The sequence below is a fragment of the Thamnophis sirtalis genome, unplaced genomic scaffold, assembly GCF_051295495.1.
Source record: "Thamnophis sirtalis isolate CommonGarterSnake01/CBP01778 unplaced genomic scaffold, rThaSir2_p1.2 scaffold_3, whole genome shotgun sequence".
NCBI lineage: Eukaryota > Metazoa > Chordata > Lepidosauria > Squamata > Natricidae > Thamnophis > Thamnophis sirtalis.
Window position 1 is genome coordinate 113,420,452 of NW_028261383.1, and position 17,674 is coordinate 113,438,125.

The 17,674-nt window shown below is 43.3% G+C and overlaps 1 protein-coding gene across 1 annotated transcript in view; it reads left to right on the forward strand.

Annotated features, from left to right (window-relative positions):
- The first annotated feature begins 268 nt into the window (after window positions 1–268).
- LOC106554929 (transitional endoplasmic reticulum ATPase) overlaps window positions 269–17,674 on the forward strand; it is a 30,703-nt gene continuing 13,297 nt past the window's right edge. Inside the window, exons 1-10 of the mRNA XM_087709734.1 lie at window positions 269–431; window positions 3,467–3,578; window positions 6,744–6,916; window positions 8,012–8,154; window positions 11,441–11,571; window positions 12,377–12,508; window positions 13,113–13,215; window positions 13,522–13,655; window positions 15,121–15,256; window positions 16,193–16,305. Coding sequence (XP_087565860.1) covers window positions 412–431; window positions 3,467–3,578; window positions 6,744–6,916; window positions 8,012–8,154; window positions 11,441–11,571; window positions 12,377–12,508; window positions 13,113–13,215; window positions 13,522–13,655; window positions 15,121–15,256; window positions 16,193–16,305 — 1,197 coding nt within the window. The 5' untranslated portion in view covers window positions 269–411. The remainder of the gene's footprint in view (window positions 432–3,466; window positions 3,579–6,743; window positions 6,917–8,011; window positions 8,155–11,440; window positions 11,572–12,376; window positions 12,509–13,112; window positions 13,216–13,521; window positions 13,656–15,120; window positions 15,257–16,192; window positions 16,306–17,674) is intronic.

Consider the following 17,674-nt stretch of genomic DNA (forward strand, 5'->3'; position numbering starts at 1 on the left):
TCCGCCCTCCGTTCTCCATTTCAGAGTAGGGTAGAAGGCGGAGATCCATTCATAAATAGATCGGCTTTGTCACGGGCATTCTGGGGCTAATGGGGAGGGGCTGGCTGGAGGATCGCGCCTGCAGTCGATCGGGTTGAGATAGTGAATCTTCTCTCCTCCTTCCTTCCCCCCCCCCCCCCATCGCAGCCAACCCAGCAATCGTCAGCCTGCCTGGGAAAGGGTTGGCACGGCTGTGGCGAAAGAGGGCGGGACAATAGGCCGAGAGAGGGGCGGGTGGGAGCAGATCTATTTTCCAGCCGCTGTGAGCAGGGAGAGAGACCGAGCAGGGCACGGCCGTGTGTCCTAGGTGCCCGAGAGGGAAAGAAAACAGGAATCAGCGGCCCAGACGTGACAAGGCTCGGAGCAGCCGACATGCCTGCCTCGGGCGGGGAGTAAGTCATCGGGCGCAGGCGGAGTCTGCGCCTTCTGCTTTTTCGCCCTCCCTTTGCTTCTCAACGCGTGGAAGGCAGCGAGGGGAAGGGGCGTTCGGGGACCCGGCGCCGAGAGTTGTAGTAGGGGTCACTTTCCAAACCCATCTCCTCTCTGCGTCGCTTTAGCTTTGGAAACAGTTACGGGGAGGGGAATTGGAGGGGGGAGAGACGAGAAGAGATTAGGGAAATCTCGATTTGGGCCTGGCGTGACTATTCGATTCAGCCCAGAAAAGTTTGACAGGATCCTGGAAACTTTCCCCAAGTTGAGGGTTAGCAGCTTTGCTCAACTTGGCTGGGCTACAGGGCAGCTTCTATAGGCTTGAGCGAATGCAATACAAGCTGTGTGGGACCCCTTGATTCTCAGGATGAGTAGGAGATTTTTCTAAGCAGGTTGCGCGGGGCCTTCTGACACGCTTCCTCCTAGTTGTTTGGGGAAACCCAAGCAGTGGGCAGCTGACGTTTATATCCGAGAATGATCACACAACAGGAGCACGGAGGAGGGTCAACACGACCCGGTTATTTATAGGTGCAGGAATGCGTCTTGGGAGTTGAGACTTTAAAGAAACATGACCCGCCCCCTTCTTCTTCTTCATAAAGCATTGAGGTTATTCTTCCCTCAGCTTTTGCGAATAAAATACACAAAGTCTTGTCAACCCCTGGAGGCACTTTTATTGCACCTGCATTTTCAAGAATGAAAGCCCACTTTGTCTCCGTATGGTAGAGTGGACTTGTGTCCATAAATGCTAAAATAAATATTTGCCATTAAGCTGTTGCTTCCAGCAGATCGGTGGCTATTTTTGGAAATTTGCCATGAGAAGCAAATCTAGGGTTGTTTCAAAAGGTGGTTTGTTTTGTGCAGTTGTCAGCCTTAGTTGTGGATTATTAGAGGGGTCCAGAAACGTCCTCTTGTTCCTACCCCATGTTTCCTTATTTCCTCTTACTTTCCTAACAACAAACAAACAAATAAACATTGCTTATATTTTGAAAGGATAGCTGCACAAAACATTTTGACTGGTAAGGCTGAGCTCTTTATCTGAAGTAGCCTATTCTTTCTGCTAGTTAACTAGTATTTAAGTGTGACCCGTCAAAAGCGCAAACGTCATAAGCGCGCCGACAACACCGCGGCGCTAAAACCGCGATTTCAAAAGCGCGCCGACAACAGCGCGCCGACAGAAGCGCGATTTCATTTAAGGTAAGATTTACAGTTAGGTTTAGGGTTAGGTTTAGGGTTACGTTACAGCGCGCTTCTGTCGGCGCGCTTTAGGGCTAATTAGTCACTCATTCGTCTCACGGTTTTGTCACCGCGCTTTAGACACCGCGGTTTAGTCAGGCGCGCTTTTGTTGTGCGTGCATTTGTGGTGGAACCGTATTTAAGCTGTCAAGCCATTCAGCAGTAAGTGCTTAGTTTTTGTGACTTGTACTGGATCCAGTGTTTTTCTTTAGTGGAGCATTGTTGGGGAGATAAACAATTTTCCTAGCCTTCAAATCATCATTCCAGCAGCAACTTTCAGTATTTGGATTCACATATTGTGCTATATCATCATATATTTTATTTTATTTATCTATTTATTTATTTTAATTATTGTTTAAGAATTTGTGTTATGAGACTAAATGCGGTTAAAAACTCTGGGTTAGCACAATACATTAACTCAGGTACATTGTAGTTATCAAAGTCATCTCTAGCATAAATGCTGCAATATTTAAAACATGGACATTTTAGTGTAAGGTTTGGAGATGGGAGACTTCTCTTACAAACAGGCATCATTTGAATTTTGACCTACATTTATTTCTTTGGTAAAGTAATTATTCGTAATTGTTCCTTACCCAAGTTTCTAACAAAGTTGGTTGCGAAAAAATAATCACAGTAAATATTGTTGAGATTTGTTGTTTAATACACTGCTGTAAATCTTATCTTGAAAAAATATTGAAGTGGTAAAGTAGTTAATGTAGTGTAGCTTTGGAGATTCAAACTGAAATCTATTTTCTGTCCTCATCAAAACTCCCTGGTTGATTCTGGGCCTGTCACACATCCTTAGTTAGCCTTTCTCACTGTAATGTTATAGGGAAAAATATAAGAAGGTGCTGTACATGTCAGCTTGAATTCTGCAATGAAAGATGGGATAGAAATGTAATGAATAATCAGAAAACACATGACCTATTGGGTCATCATTTCAGATATATTTCCTTACCTAAACAAATAAACAGCATGACCATGGGCAAGCAAAAAAAAAAAACCAGTGGGAGCAACTTCTGATTTCCTGCTGGTTTCCCCATTGATTTTGCTTGTGGGAAGCTGGCAGGGAGCATTGGAAATCACAATCACATGACTGCAGCCGACAGCAATGGCACCGTAGCAGCCACAATTTGTCAACACAACTGTTGTGAAGATCCTTTAAATTTCAGGCCCATGGGAGTAATGGGTCCCAGATTCTGGACACATTCTATAAGTCAGCCCATTTGAGGTACATTAAGTAAAAATTATTGCCTATAATGCACTTTCACCTAATTGAAAGTTACAAGCAGACAATGGAAGAATGTTATTAGTATGTAGAATATTGATATGGTGATGATATCGATGATAATAAATAATGATCTTCAATAATACGTTACATCAAAGTTCTCCAACCTTTCCAACTTTGCGGATGGGGGGAAGGGGGATGCTTCCTTGTGAGTGTGTGTATGTGCACTTGCCTACTGTTTGCACTAGTGGGGATGTGTGCTTACTGCTTCAGTGGCCTGATTCCAAACAGCTCATTGTCAGGTAGTGGGCTATACACTTATAGTGTATAGATTTATATAACACTGAACCATAAACTAACTACACTAGCTTCAGTCAGTCAGTCAGTTTGAACAATATACTAAGTTAAAATGTGGCCAGTTTGTGGTTTGCAATGATATGTGAACATAGTCTGCATATTGTAGTCCTTCTCAGAATCTTTTCTCCACCATAACATCCCACCTTTCTGCATCTAAATCATATACATTCTCTTCTGCAGCCCCAAGGGAGAGGATTACTCCACAGCTATCCTGCGCCAAAAGCATCGTCCTAATCGCCTCATTGTAGATGAAGCGGCCAATGAAGACAACAGTATTTTGAGTCTGTCCCAGGTAAATTTAAGGTTGGGTTTACGTGACCTACTAGGTTAAACTGTGGTTGGGTAGCATATGGTTGAAAAACATTGTTCAAAAAAAAATTGAACAAAGCCATTGTTCCATTTTCTTCTGATTTCAGTAGACCAATCTTTATCCTACATCCTAGTTTCCACAATCTTTCTAGGCCAGTCTTCCCAGTCTGCTGCCTTATAGATGTGCTAAGTCAGCCTTTCCCCAGAAATCTTTACCTTTGGTCAAGATAATTGGGAATTTGGGAAGTTGCTGTCCCAATACATCAGGAGAATGAGAGGATGGGGATCATCTGATTTATAGTTGACTTCAAATATTCTACCCAATGGGCACATCATAAAGCAATCCACAAGATACTTAAGTTTAAATTTTATATTTTTTCATATAATTAATCTAACCACAAGCATTGGGTTGGTTGTGATTAGATTAATCTTAACTGGCCCTCTCGGTTCCACCACAAATCCGCGGTAGACTAAAGCGCGCTCGACGAAAGCGTGTACGTGACGCCATCACAGCGCGACGAAAACGGCACGCTGTGAGCGGTAAATTTAAAATTAACGCGAAAACCTTACCCTAACCCCCCCAAACCTAACCCTAAACCTAACCCTAAGCCTAACCCTTAACCTAACCCTAAACCTAACCCTTAACCTAACACTAAACCTAACGCTAACCCTTAACCTAACCCTAACCCTAACGCTTAACATAACACTAAACCTAACCCTAACCCTTAACCTAACCCTAACCCTAAACCTAACCCTTACCTTTATGTGAATCGGCTTGCTTTAATTTAATTTTAATTTTAATTTAATTTATTTTTAATTTTATTTGTCGCGCTGCTGATGACGTCACGTACGCGCTTTGATCGGGCGCGCTTTAGTGGACCGCGGTTTTGACGGGTCACGGGCCCTCTCATATATGTAATATCACTTGCTAGAATTTTAAGCAAGTTAGTTTACACCCAGTACTGTTTTCTTCATGTATGCACATAAGCACACACACACACACATGCACACATATCCTGAAGTGTTTAACTATTCATAACTAACTATTTTCATAACCTTTGCAGGCAGAATTCTCAGACAGATTCAGACTTGTTTTCCTATTTTTTTCTTTTAACAAAAGCTATTTTTGCATGTCTTGAGACCACTATCACAGACATCATTACTGTTGCCATCCCTGTTTCTGTCCAGCACAAAACAATAGCATTGGGGAAAAAAACTGAGTTACAACCAATCCCTTCATTTACAACTGTCATAGCAGCCCTGCAGTCACATGATCAAAATTTATGCGATTGGCAACTGGCATATATTTAAGGGAATTGTAGCATCCTGCGGTCATGTGATCACCAGTTGTAATCTTTCCAGCCAATTTCCAACAACCAAAGTCAATGGGGTATGTTGGATTCACTTAACAACTGCAGTGAAGAAAGATTGTAAAATTTGGAATGACTCATTTAACAACCACCTTGCTTAGCGACAGATATTCTGATTCCAATTGTGGTCATAAGTCAAGAACTACCTGTACTCAGAACAAATATTTAAGAACAATTTTAATGATTCCTATAACTTGGACTAGTAGCTGCTGAGGTGCCACATGCTGATTCCCAGGAACAATATGTGCTTAACCCCCTTAAGCTGGCTAATTTTCAACTAGGAGGGGAAAGAGCAAACCGCGGCTCTCCATACATTGTGCATGCTAAAAAAAAATCTTACATAGCTATGAGTGCTTATCTTTACAACTTGTCCTCATGAGGTCAAAATGGAGGTGAATCTGTGAAGAACAGTAAAAACTGCTGAAATGCGTCTTTGTCAGTTTTAGCTGTCTTCCATTCACATCTTGACGGAGAAGGTACCAGTCAGTACAGATAAGCTTTCCTATCTTGTCCTGTGCGGAGGGACTTTGCTGAACCTCATGCCACAGAGTAAGATTGCAAATCAGCCTGTAAGAGAACCCCAGCTTGTCATAAAACTTCCTCCAATGGTGCTCCAGACCTCTGCCTCTCTGATTCAACATGCTGAGCTCTTAGTAAAAAACCTGATAGAAAAGAACTGTGGACATGAAATCCTCAGCCATTCTTGGTTGGGCAAACTTAGTGTGATTTAAATCCCTAAAACAAGAAGTTGGATCTAGTCCAGCACCAAGTCAGCTGCTTCCCTGGTGAACTCAGGGGAAAAAGACTATAGGGCAGACCATATATTAACAGCATGCTTACGTTATCTTGGCCATCCAAATACAGCAGCCAACAATCAAAATTAATAGATTATCTGGTAGGATGCTTGCTTGGAGAGATGGAATTTCTATGGACTCAGCCACATGGTTTTCTATTTCCTAACCCTAGTCTGTTACAACATTGAGTATCCCAATAGACACAGCCTTCTTCTGCCATGCAGGTCTGTAAAACACATACAGGTTAACACAAAATCATGGATACTAGGCTTTTTTCCCAATAGCATACCTAGTATTAAAAAGAATGACTTTCCGATTGAGGTTTTCTACCATCTCTGACATCCAGACATCTTTGGTTAGACTGCAGTCTCTAAAGAAGGGAAGCCAGCCAGCTTCCCTTTTCCTGCATCTGCCAGATTGCAGCCTTCCACAGGATATCCAATTGCTTGTCATTACTTGTTTTCCACCAAGCCAACATCCATTTTTCATCCTCCTACCATCTCCATATACAGCTCAGATTGGTAAGTAACAAGGAGGAAAATCGACAGACACAGTTCCTCATCTGCTGTAATCAGTGCTCTTAATATTTGTACATAATTTCTCAGGAGCAGTCCCCTTTGCTCCTCTGCACTAACAACAGCTCTCTTCCCCCGAGAAGCATTTCTTTTAATTTTGGAAGCACATAATGCAATATCTTTGGGCAAAAAGGCTTCAGTGGAAGCCTTTAAAATAACCTGATTGTACAAAGAGCCTGCAACAGGTACACTTTCATCTCTAGTGCATGCTGGCTACATACATATAGCCTATGTGTGTAGGATTTGGGGTGAAGGCAACTATGTGTTCTCAATTACCAAATCTCACAGTTTGATTTTGTCCACAAGTAATGATTTGCCTAACGCTTACATAAAATGAGCATGTTGTAGTCTTCTTTTGTAGCACAGGTGTTGCGGAGGGTTAAAACCAAACTGTTTTGGTTCTCCTTAGGCCAAAATGGAAGAACTGCACTTGTTTCGTGGAGACACGGTGCTAATGAAGGGAAAGAAACGCAGGGAGACAGTATGCATCGTTCTTACTGATGACTCTTGCCAGAATGAGAAGATTCGAATGAACCGCGTCACCCGTAACAACCTCCGTGTGCGCCTTGGAGATGTGGTCAGGTGAGGGCATCCCAAAATAGAATAGGGGTGGGAAAGGAAAAGGTGTTGGCGAAAGAAAGCTAAAATGCAAACATACCAGTTAATTTAGGCTCAGAAAGAGGAGGCATCAAAACAAAATGTAGGCCTAAATAGGGGGATTTCAACAATTTAGAAGGAAACAGCCTTAACAATAATTTCTCTATGTAGGTGTGGTGAAGTGGTTAGAAACACCGACAAAAGATGATGTAATAGATTGTGCAGAAATGGATAGATTGACATTAAAAGTAAAAAAAGATACAGAGTATTTTAGAACATGGGACTTGTTTTATAAATAGTTGGATAGTAGAGTAGAAATTAAGAATGGAAAGAGTTATTATTTTATAACAATAAATTGATCCAGACAATATGTTGTTCACTAAGCACTTATGTATGTAACATGAAAATATATAAATAACTGTTTAAAAAAAAATGTTGGACCAGGATTAGGGAGACTCAGGTTGAAGTCTCTTAGTCAGAGTTTTGGAGTTACTTTAGCAAGGTCACAGTTTTAGTTTAATGTATCTCATAAAATTATCAAATGGAAAGACGGAATGAGGAGACATGTTCATCCGTGCTACCTGGAGCTCTTGAAGGAAAAGCAATATAGATAAAATAATATAGATAGATAGATAAAATATTTTTAGAAGTTGTCCAAATAGCACTTTGAGATATTAAATTTGACACTAGAACTAATAAGTGCTATGGTGACCTGCCCTATAGATCCAGGATGTCCGTAAAGCAGTGGTGGGTAGCCTATAGTCCTAGAGAGCTGCAAGGATGCCTTGGCTTTACTTCAAAGGCCTTGAGTGAGAAGTCAGCTGAGATCTTGGATAAGGCTTCGTTTTTTCTGATCTGCAGTTTCCTGATGAATAGAGAAATGGGGCTGTTAGGGAGAGGAGGGAAAAGAAGGATGCAGGAGAGAAAATAGATGTCGAGATGCTCTGGCTCTATTCCAATCCTTGTTTCAGTATCATCCATCGTGGAAACCTCCAAAGATGGGGGATTATGTGTAAGCAGTGGATGTGTGTAGCACAATGCTGACCTCAGATAAAGCCATTTGAGTTTTTCTATTTCTAGTGTACAGGCCTGCCCGGATGTGAAGTATGGAAAGAGGATTCATGTACTCCCCATCGATGACACTATTGAAGGGTTGACTGGGAACCTCTTTGAAGTTTACCTCAAACCATACTTTCTGGAAGCCTATCGTCCTGTACATAAAGGTGAGAATCGACAGAATCACTTATGGTGCCTACAAAAACACCTCCATTAAGCTGTTCCCTTCCTGCCAGACTCACTTGTCTGCCATTTTCCCCTTGCTACAAGCAAGCCAACTGGACTAGCAAAGTAGAACCACGTTTCTCTGTTTCGCTTGTGCAGTCTACCATCTTTACTGATGAGGAATTGGAGCCACTTTTTATGCTATGCAGACCCAATTATGCACACACGTGTTCTGGTGTGTTTGCACTACTTGTGTGAATGACTCACCTGCACCAGTTCTTGTAGCTCACGTTTTACTTCCTGCAAGCCCCCAATGTCGTCCCAGGAGACCTGCGGCACTTCCACTACGGTCTCCCGTAGTGATGAGGAATTGGAGCCATTTTTTCAGTTGCCTCTTAACCAGTGGTGGGATTCAAGAAATTTTATTACCAGTTCTGTGGGCATGGCTTGGTAGGTGTGGCAGGGGAAGGATACCGCAAAATCCCCATTTCCTCCCAATCAGCTGGAACTGTGAGGCAGAGAATAGATGGGGGTGGGGCAGTCAGAGGTGGTATTTACCGGTTCTCTGAATTACTCAAAATTTCCGCTACCGATTCTCCAGAACTGGTTAGAACTTGCTGAATGCCACCTCTGCTCTTAACTATTGGCTTGGCCTGAAATCAACCAGGCTGGCAAAACAGAAGTCAAAAGCACCAAGTAGTCCTTGTTTATATGTCATCTCACTAGAGCTGTCCCTCAGTATAGGATAAAGAGAAGTAGAGCTGGTGAGAGACTTTGAGATAGAGAAGAAGAAACCAGTTGTATAGGTACCTTTTTATTAACAGCTGCTGGTTTGGTGGAATGAATGCTTTGGCTCACAAGCTACCGAGATTAACCCAAAATTTTGTTTCTTTGTTGTTGGTGCCTTTGAGTCAGTGTAGACTCCTGGTGACTGCCTGGACAAGTCCCTGCAACATTTTCAGAAGTAGTTTGCCATTGTCTTCTTCCTAGGGCTAAGAAAGAGTAGATGTCAGCCTCTGTTTCGCTACTTGCTTTCGGCTGCCATTGAAATGGGGAGGGGGAGGCATGGTATTTGGGAAGGGAAGTTTTAAGTACAGGAGAGATTGTGAAAAGGGAGTTTTGTTCTCACCATCTACTGCGCATGCTGGAGATAGTGATTGGGCCCGCCAAGGCTAACTGTCCTGCATGCCAACCTGATGATGCTTTTTGAAGATGGAACTCACATTTGCAGATTGAACTAGGCATGGGGTTATGTTGATGTTGATGTTTAATAAATTTATAGGCCGCCCAATCCCAAAGGACTCCAGGCGGCTTATAACAATACATTTAAAAATAGAAGTTAAAAACACAAAAAAACATTAATTAAAAAGACCACAACATACACCCAGTCTGATCGGGGCTGGAACTCAAATCGTGAGTTCAACAGCCCGTGGCCTGCCAGAATAGCCAGGTCTTAAGAGCCTTACGGAAGGCCATGAGCGTGGGTAGGGCCCGGATCTCTAGGGGCAGTTTATTCCAGAGGGTCAGAGCGGCTACAGAGAAGGCTCCCCCGGGTAGTTGCCAGCCAACATTGTCTGGCTGACGGCACCCAGAGAAGGCCCTCCCTGTGCAATCTTATCGGTCGTTGGGAAGTATGCGGCAGAAGACGGTCTCGCAGGTTACCAGGGGGAGGGGGTTGGGTCACAAATTGATATCTATGATTTTGTGCGCTTTTGCCTCAGATCCTTCTTTGCTTAGCTGCTATCTTTTCATAACCAGTAAAAGTACTCTTAATTCTGTGAAATGGAGTTAAGTGGTTTCTTTCTTGGTTGCTGAAGGAGGCTGGCTTGACAGTAACAGATGCAAGGCCATCCAGCTGGCTTTGTTCCTAAAGCAGGACTAGGACTCATGATCTCCCAGTTTCTGACACTTTAAGCATTACACCAAACCCATCCACCCAAATCAGTATTGGGGTTTTTTTGCCACAAGTTGCTTTTAATGCTCAAGTACTGCCAATTCCTGGAGTTGCAGTCAACACTGTCTTTGTAACCTTCTTTGCCTTGGGCGTCTTCCTCCATCTCATACAATATTAAGGGATTAGGTCCGTGATGGCACGCCACCATACATAGGTGGCACACAGAGCCATATTTGCTGGTACACCAGCAGTCAGCTCCAGTACGCATACGCACACTGGCCAGCTGATTTTTGGCCTTCTGGAGTGCCGGGGGAGGCCATTTGTGTCGCGCGTGCATGTGCAGGTGGGCGAGGAGGATTGAATTAGTGTGGGCACATATGTGCATGCGCTAGCGCGCACACACACAATTTTGGCACCCCATAGGAAAAAGGTTCGCCATCACTGCCTTAGGTCATAGGCCATAAGAATAATGAGTTGCTTTCCCATAGCTGCTCTTTACAACACTGGAATGTGCCAAGAGGCTGGAATTGCTCCCTTTTCAGTGCCATCAGCCCTCAGCTGCTTGTGCTGCTTTAGTCTCTTATTTATTGGTTACATTTATATCCCACTTTTCTCTCCATACAACTTTCAAAGCAATTTACAGCAACCAAAACACAGATTGTAGAACAAAAATAAAAACAATGTAGTGTAGTTAAAATCAGGTAACATTAAAATGAGTCTTGTTAAAATCAGTCCTGTTAAAGTTAAAAGTTTGATAAAAGGTAAAGGCTTCCCTCGCACATATGTGCTAGTCGTTCCCGACTCTAGGGGATGGTGCTCATCTTCTTTTCAAAGCCAAAGAGCCAGTGTTGTCCAAAGACATCTCTGTGGTCATGTGGCCAGATAACTAAATGCCGAAGGCACCTTGAATACTGTTACCTTCCCACCAAAGGTGGTTCCTATTTTTCTACTTGCATTTTCACATGCTTTCAAACTGCTAGGTTGGCAGAAACTGGGACAAGTAATGGTGGCTCACTCTGTTACGCGGTGCTAGGGATTCAAACCGCCGAACTGCCAAACTATCTGATCGACAAGCTCAGCGTCTTAGACACTGAGCCACTGTGTCCCTCACCAAAGTTTGGTGGAGAAGGTTTTTGTCACTTTCTAAAATTATGGGGGAGTAATGGCTGTCTGGTGGGTCTCACCAGAGCAAGTGGTTTTCCTATAACCAATAGGAACTGGGGACATGAATTAGGTTTTACAGTGCTATCACTAGGTTAAAAAAAATCATTTTTTGTTTCACCCATATTGCCATATCCTAATCATTACCATGGGACATCTCTCTGAAATTGTGGTTCAGTTCTGAGGAAGATAATGAATTGAACTAACAATTGAAATTCCTCTGCTCTGTCTAGGTGATATCTTCCTTGTACGTGGTGGAATGAGGGCTGTGGAATTTAAGGTGGTGGAAGTAGATCCCAGTCCCCACTGCATTGTTGCTCCTGACACAATTATCCATTGTGAGGGGGAGCCCATCAAACGAGAGGTATGTGGGAGAGCATCTCAAGCATGGGAACCCAGTAGCCAGAATGGTAGTCATTGATGGTAGTCATTAGAGGCTCTTCAATAGTTTCCAATGGGAATAGTGCAGAAGTGTAATGGTCTGTGAGAATAACCTTGGGAGACCGGAGGGAAAGCCACAACTTGCAAGATTTTGTTTTGTTTATTTATCAAATTTAGAGACCATCCATCTCATTTTCGAAGTGACTTGGGGGTGGGTGGGTATACAGTTAAAATACATAGTTCCTGTAACAAAAAAGGTAGTATTAGTATTTATGGTTTGTGCTTCTTGTCTGGACTATATTGAAGGGCTGACGACAGGGATAAGATTTTAAGAGGAAGTTCTGGGGTTATTCCAAATGTTACTGCAGAGGAACCAGTAGTGGGTTCCTACCATTTCGGCCTGGTTCAGCCAAACTGATAGTGGTGTGGTGACTTAGGTCGCTGGAACTGGCAGCGACCCAAGCCTTCCATGCCCCCGAACTGGTTTTCCGGTCGCTGCCGTTGCTGCCGCCATCTTGTTTTTGAGTTCTGTACTTGCGCAGAACAATTTTAAATGAATTGTGCATATGTGCACATCCAGCGCATGCAGAGCACACATCCAACATGCATGTGTGAAGCGGCAGTAAAGCCGACCGTAACCCATCCCTGAGAGGAGCATACAGACTTAAGATATGAGTCTCCAATTCAATTCTGGCTGTATTATACTGTCATCCTGAAGAGGATGTGATTGATTGTGATTCTTTGTGATGACCTTGTGGTGTGTTTTCTGTGTTTCATCCTTTTGTTAGGATGAAGAGGAGAGCCTCAATGATGTTGGCTATGATGACATCGGGGGCTGCCGTAAACAGTTGGCTCAGATCAAAGAGATGGTGGAACTGCCATTGAGACACCCAGCGCTCTTTAAAGCGATTGGAGTGAAGGTACCACAATGGAGGGCTAGGATCACCATAATTTCCATATTACTGTTCGCCATCCTTCTTAGCTTTACAATATGCCATAATATTCTATCTTACGACCGGCCGCAGGTCCTCGACTTACGAATGACAGCCAGCTCCCGCTGAGCCGCACTTGATTGGCTAAGGCGCGGCTGGCTGAGCGCGGGCTGTTTACACCGTTCCTATTGGTCGCCCTGCTTGACAGCTCTTGTATAAATAGCTGTCAAGCAGGGCGAGGTGCTGAACTCTGTATATAGTTACCTGTTAGCTGGTCCTGTTAAATAAAGCTGTTCTTCGTTACCTCAGCCGCTCCATGTCTCTTCAATCAGCTCAGTCTTCAACAATGGGCAGAGATGGACATTGTTTCAGTTTCAATGGATTGCATTCTCTCCATCTTTCTTTCCAAGCAGGCTAGGCCTTGTAGTGTAAACTTTTATTGCCAAAAGAATAAGAGCATGCTAGGGGCTTTTAATATATCCTCACCTAATTTATTGCCCTGAATATCTTCATTGATCACTGGCACTTGAGCCAATTACTTATTGCACGTTCATTTGATGTGATTCCTCTGCTTTCTCTCTTCCTTCCTCAGCCTCCAAGAGGGATTCTTCTTTATGGACCCCCTGGAACTGGAAAAACACTCGTAGCCCGGGCAGTTGCAAATGAAACTGGAGCATTTTTTTTCCTTATCAATGGTAAGAAAATGGTTTTTCTATGCGAATGTCATAGGAAAAATATGACTATCCAGGATATCCATATTCTCCTAGCTGCCATATTTCTATATGATAATTATAACGGAATCAGCGTATTTGTAGAGTGGCATAACAAAATAATGGGAACCAGTGCAATGAAGTTTACAACTTTGGACAATGACCAAACGAGAAACACCAGAAGTGGCAATCCTAAAAACGGGTAGCCCGCTGGGTCCTCTTTTCCAAATCCTGATGTTCATTAAAAGAGTCCTGGAGTCCTTTTGTTCATATTCGGTCTTTCTTCTTCAGGCCCAGAGATCATGAGCAAGCTGGCTGGGGAATCTGAAAGCAACTTACGCAAAGCCTTTGAAGAGGCTGAAAAGAACGCTCCAGCTATTATCTTTATTGATGAGCTAGATGCTATTGCTCCCAAGAGGGAGAAGGTAAGGGATGGTTTCTTGAAAGCTGTTGTGGCCCGCCGGTGGCCAGCAGAGCTGGCAGCAGATTTGGACAGTGAGGAAGTTGGGTAGGAACATGGGCCAGTCCTGGAGTTTGGAGAAGGCTCTGATGAGGGCTCTGCATCAGAGGCAGAGATGGAGCCGTCTGACAGTTATCAGCTGCTTTCGGAGTCAGACATCAGTGAGGCAGATGAACAGCTGGAGCCTGTTCCCAGTGTGCACATGTGCAGAGTTGCCAGATGAAGAGAACAGCTAAAGAACAGGGGTCGACTTGCGAGTAAGGCCACAGGTGGCTGATGAGTGCCCCCCTCCCAAAGGCAATGAAAGAAGAGCAAAAGGAAAATGGAGTTTGCAGGAGTCAATTAGTTTGCTTAATTGGTTCGTGACTCTCAAGAAGCTCCTTGCCAGGTTTTGAAGATACCGGCCTGGCAGCTCTCCAAGTCAGATAAGTCTGTGACTGTATATTCACCTTTGAAAGACTTTACTGAATATGAATGAGAGGAATTCACAGTAACTTAATAAAAAGGGTTTTTTTGTCAGGACAAGGAATCTGCTTCGTGGTTTGGGGACGCCTAGGTTAGAACAAAAGCAAAGAGGGAACCTCAAAGAAACATTCATGGTCTCTGCGACTGCATCTCCAAATTGGTCCACTTAGTTGCCCCCATGTCAGATGTTGGTAGATATGTTTTGATACAAAGAGTAGCCTCAAAGATGGTAAGATTTCATCAATGGGTGAAACATTAATGTGTACAAAGCCCTGTAGATCCAGGCTTCTGAGAAATAATGCATCTTTTTCCTTGGTGAGTTATATGAAAAGGCAGGTGGGGCTACTATACACACAATAAAGTTAGAGAGCACAGAAAACCTGTCTAGAAGAGAAAAGGGCAATATGAAATAAAATTCACGCCAGGATGAAGGGCTTGATAATGCAAGGTTGAGGTAGTAGAAATCTTTACTCTGTTAAGTGTTAAGAATAGGTTCTGTCCTAGTCTCAGGCCATCTAAAGTCATAATCTAGAAGAGTTAGCAAGACACTTGATAGAATTTGTAGTCTGTGGACAAGGTGCTGCTAAACAAAATATTACCTTGATTTATAAGTGAATGAAGAAATATTTGTAATGAATTGTATCTTTCTTGTTCAGGAGGTGTTTATACACAGTTTTCTGTCCCCATGTTTTATTTTCACAATTCTCTGATTATAATTAGTTGTATTGGGAGACAGTGATGGCCTAAGGTCATCCAATGAGTTTCTTTGCTCATACTTTTTAAGCCATTATTCCTTTCTTGCCTCCAGTAATATTCTCATGCAGTTTGTCCACTAGGAGGTGCTGTGCTCACACTCTGAAATCTAGGAAGGTTTGTTGGCTTCTCTAGGATGGCACTGTTGCTGATATTTGAGCACCTCCTTTTCTTCTATGATTCTATGGTTCTTCTTCGCTCTCCCATTTCAGACACATGGGGAAGTGGAACGCCGGATTGTTTCCCAACTCCTGACCCTCATGGATGGCCTGAAGCAACGCTCTCATGTCATAGTTATGGCTGCCACTAACCGACCGAACAGTATTGATCCTGCTTTGCGTCGATTTGGTAAGAATCTGCCCCACATTTTTCTCTTTCTACCCCTGCCTTTCTCTTGTCTGAGATATGATTTTATATGCCATGGCTCTCAAACTTGTGGCCTAATGGTTTGGATGTATCACGCTTGCGATGCGTCATGTGACATCGCTGTGGCGACGCAAGTTTGATACCCCTGTTATCAGTGGTGGGTTTCAAAAATTTTTGGAACCTCTTCTGTAGGTGTGGCCTGCTTTCCGGGTCCACTGGTGGAACCTCTTCTAACTGGTTCGGTAGATTTGACGAACCAGTTCTACCAAACTGGTGCGAACCGGTAGGAACCCACCTCTGCCTGTTATATGCCATTCATAATGATATCGTAACAAAATCACAAGTTATGTTTAGCTACTGTGTTTCCCCGAAAATAAGACAGGGTCTTATTTTTATTGACCCCCCCCCAAATAAGCACTTGGCCTTATTTTTGGGGAGGTCTTATTATTTTTGAGGTGCAGGAAGCAGCGAGTGTGGTCACTGCATGGCTGCTGCTGTGTTGCAATATTTTTGGAGAGGGCTTATTTTGGGGGGAGGGCTTATTTTAGTGCATGCGCTCAAAAGTCCAATTGGGCTTATTATCCAGGGAGGTCTTATTTTCAGGGAAACAGGGTATCAGCTAAAAAACAGCCTTCGATCTAAAAATGTTGACTGTCATGCCTTAAAAGTGGCTGTCACTTATGCTTAACTTATTAAATGAAAAGAAGGCAAGCTTTTGCATTCTCTCCACCTCTTTGTCTATCTAACAATACCATTTTCCCCAGGCTCTGTGAGCTTTGGAGTGTATTGGGGACAAGCAGGCACCATCTCTTTTCATCAGTCAGCATTCCAATTAATGCCTAATATGTATAAAATATGATAATTGTGTGGACAAAGTTCAGGACTGGACGATTCTATTTACTCACTGATTTTCTGCAGGGCGCTTTGATCGAGAAATTGACATTGGAATTCCAGATTCAGTGGGAAGACTAGAAATCTTACAGATACATACCAAGAACATGAAACTGGCTGATGATGTGGACCTGGAGAAGGTAATGATAAGCAAAATTGCACTTCATTCAGCTTATTCTATGAATTGGGGCTGCATATGTAAATATCTACTGTACAAAAAATCAAGATTTCTTGTTAGTAGCAATAACTTTTCTTGGTAATTTTATTCAGAAGGCACTCAGGTTGCAGTTTCTTTTGACTGAGTTTCTTGATAATGGACATGTAAGACTAGCTACATATCTGAACATCGTTACTTATATCTTTTATTTTGGGATCAATTAGTAAATTGTAAAAGTTACATTGTTAACAACTGCCAGCACAAATTGCTTCCATTAATACAATGCAATACAACGGTTCTAACAATTAGAAAACTAAACATACAACTGTCTTGGATTCTGGGACTAAGGCCATGATTACATTAGCTTGATTAGGGTACACAGGCCAAATGAGTATCTCATTAAGAAGTTAGCTGGAATCAAAATTGGGTTATGGGAATCAGGAAAGAAACATTCAAACAAAATTGCAGAAGGATGGGATGGTTCCACCACAAAACCGCGGAGGACAAAATCGCGCTCGATGAAAGCGCGTACGTGACATCATCACAGTGCGACGAAAACATTGCGCTGTGATCGATAAATGTAAAAATAAAGCGAAAACATTACCCTAACCCTCCCAAACCTAACCCTAAACCTAACCCTTAACCTAACCCTAAATCTAACCCTAAACCTAACCCTTAACCTAACGCAGTGATGGGCAACCTTTTTGGCGTGGTGTGTCAAAAATCGCCCAAAAATCGAGCATAACTCGCGTTGTGTGTCACTTCGACAAAAACATAAGACTCTCTGTGCCGGCCTGACTGGAGAGAGGCGCGCACTGTTCCCGCGCTCCTCTCCTGCGGGTCCTCCCTCGCCGCGCTGATGACGTGTGTGCGCACAGCACGCACGCCTTACCAGCAGCCCCTGCGCTCAGAAAGGGGCGGCGGCGATACATTAAGTGAGTGTGGGCGTGGGAGATCACACATCCCGCCCCCCCTCCTCCAGCACAGATTCTTTCATCCTTAGCGGCCGTGCAGGAGCCGAGGATGAATCACATGAAATCCTGTGCGTGTCACCTCAAATGGCTACGCGTGTCAGCACTGACACGCGTGTCATAGGTTCGCCATCACTGACCTAACGCTAAACGTAACCCTAACGCTCTAAACCTAAACCTAACCCTTAACCTAACCCTAAACCTAACCCTTACCTTTATATGAATCGGCTTGCTTTAATTTTATTTTTATTTCAATTTTAAATTTTTTTCGTCGCGCTGTGATGACGTCAAATGTGCGCTTTCGTCGAGCGCGCTTTTGTGGACCGCGGTTTTGACGGGTCACGGGATGGGATATCAGAGGTGCCTCATCACTCTTATATT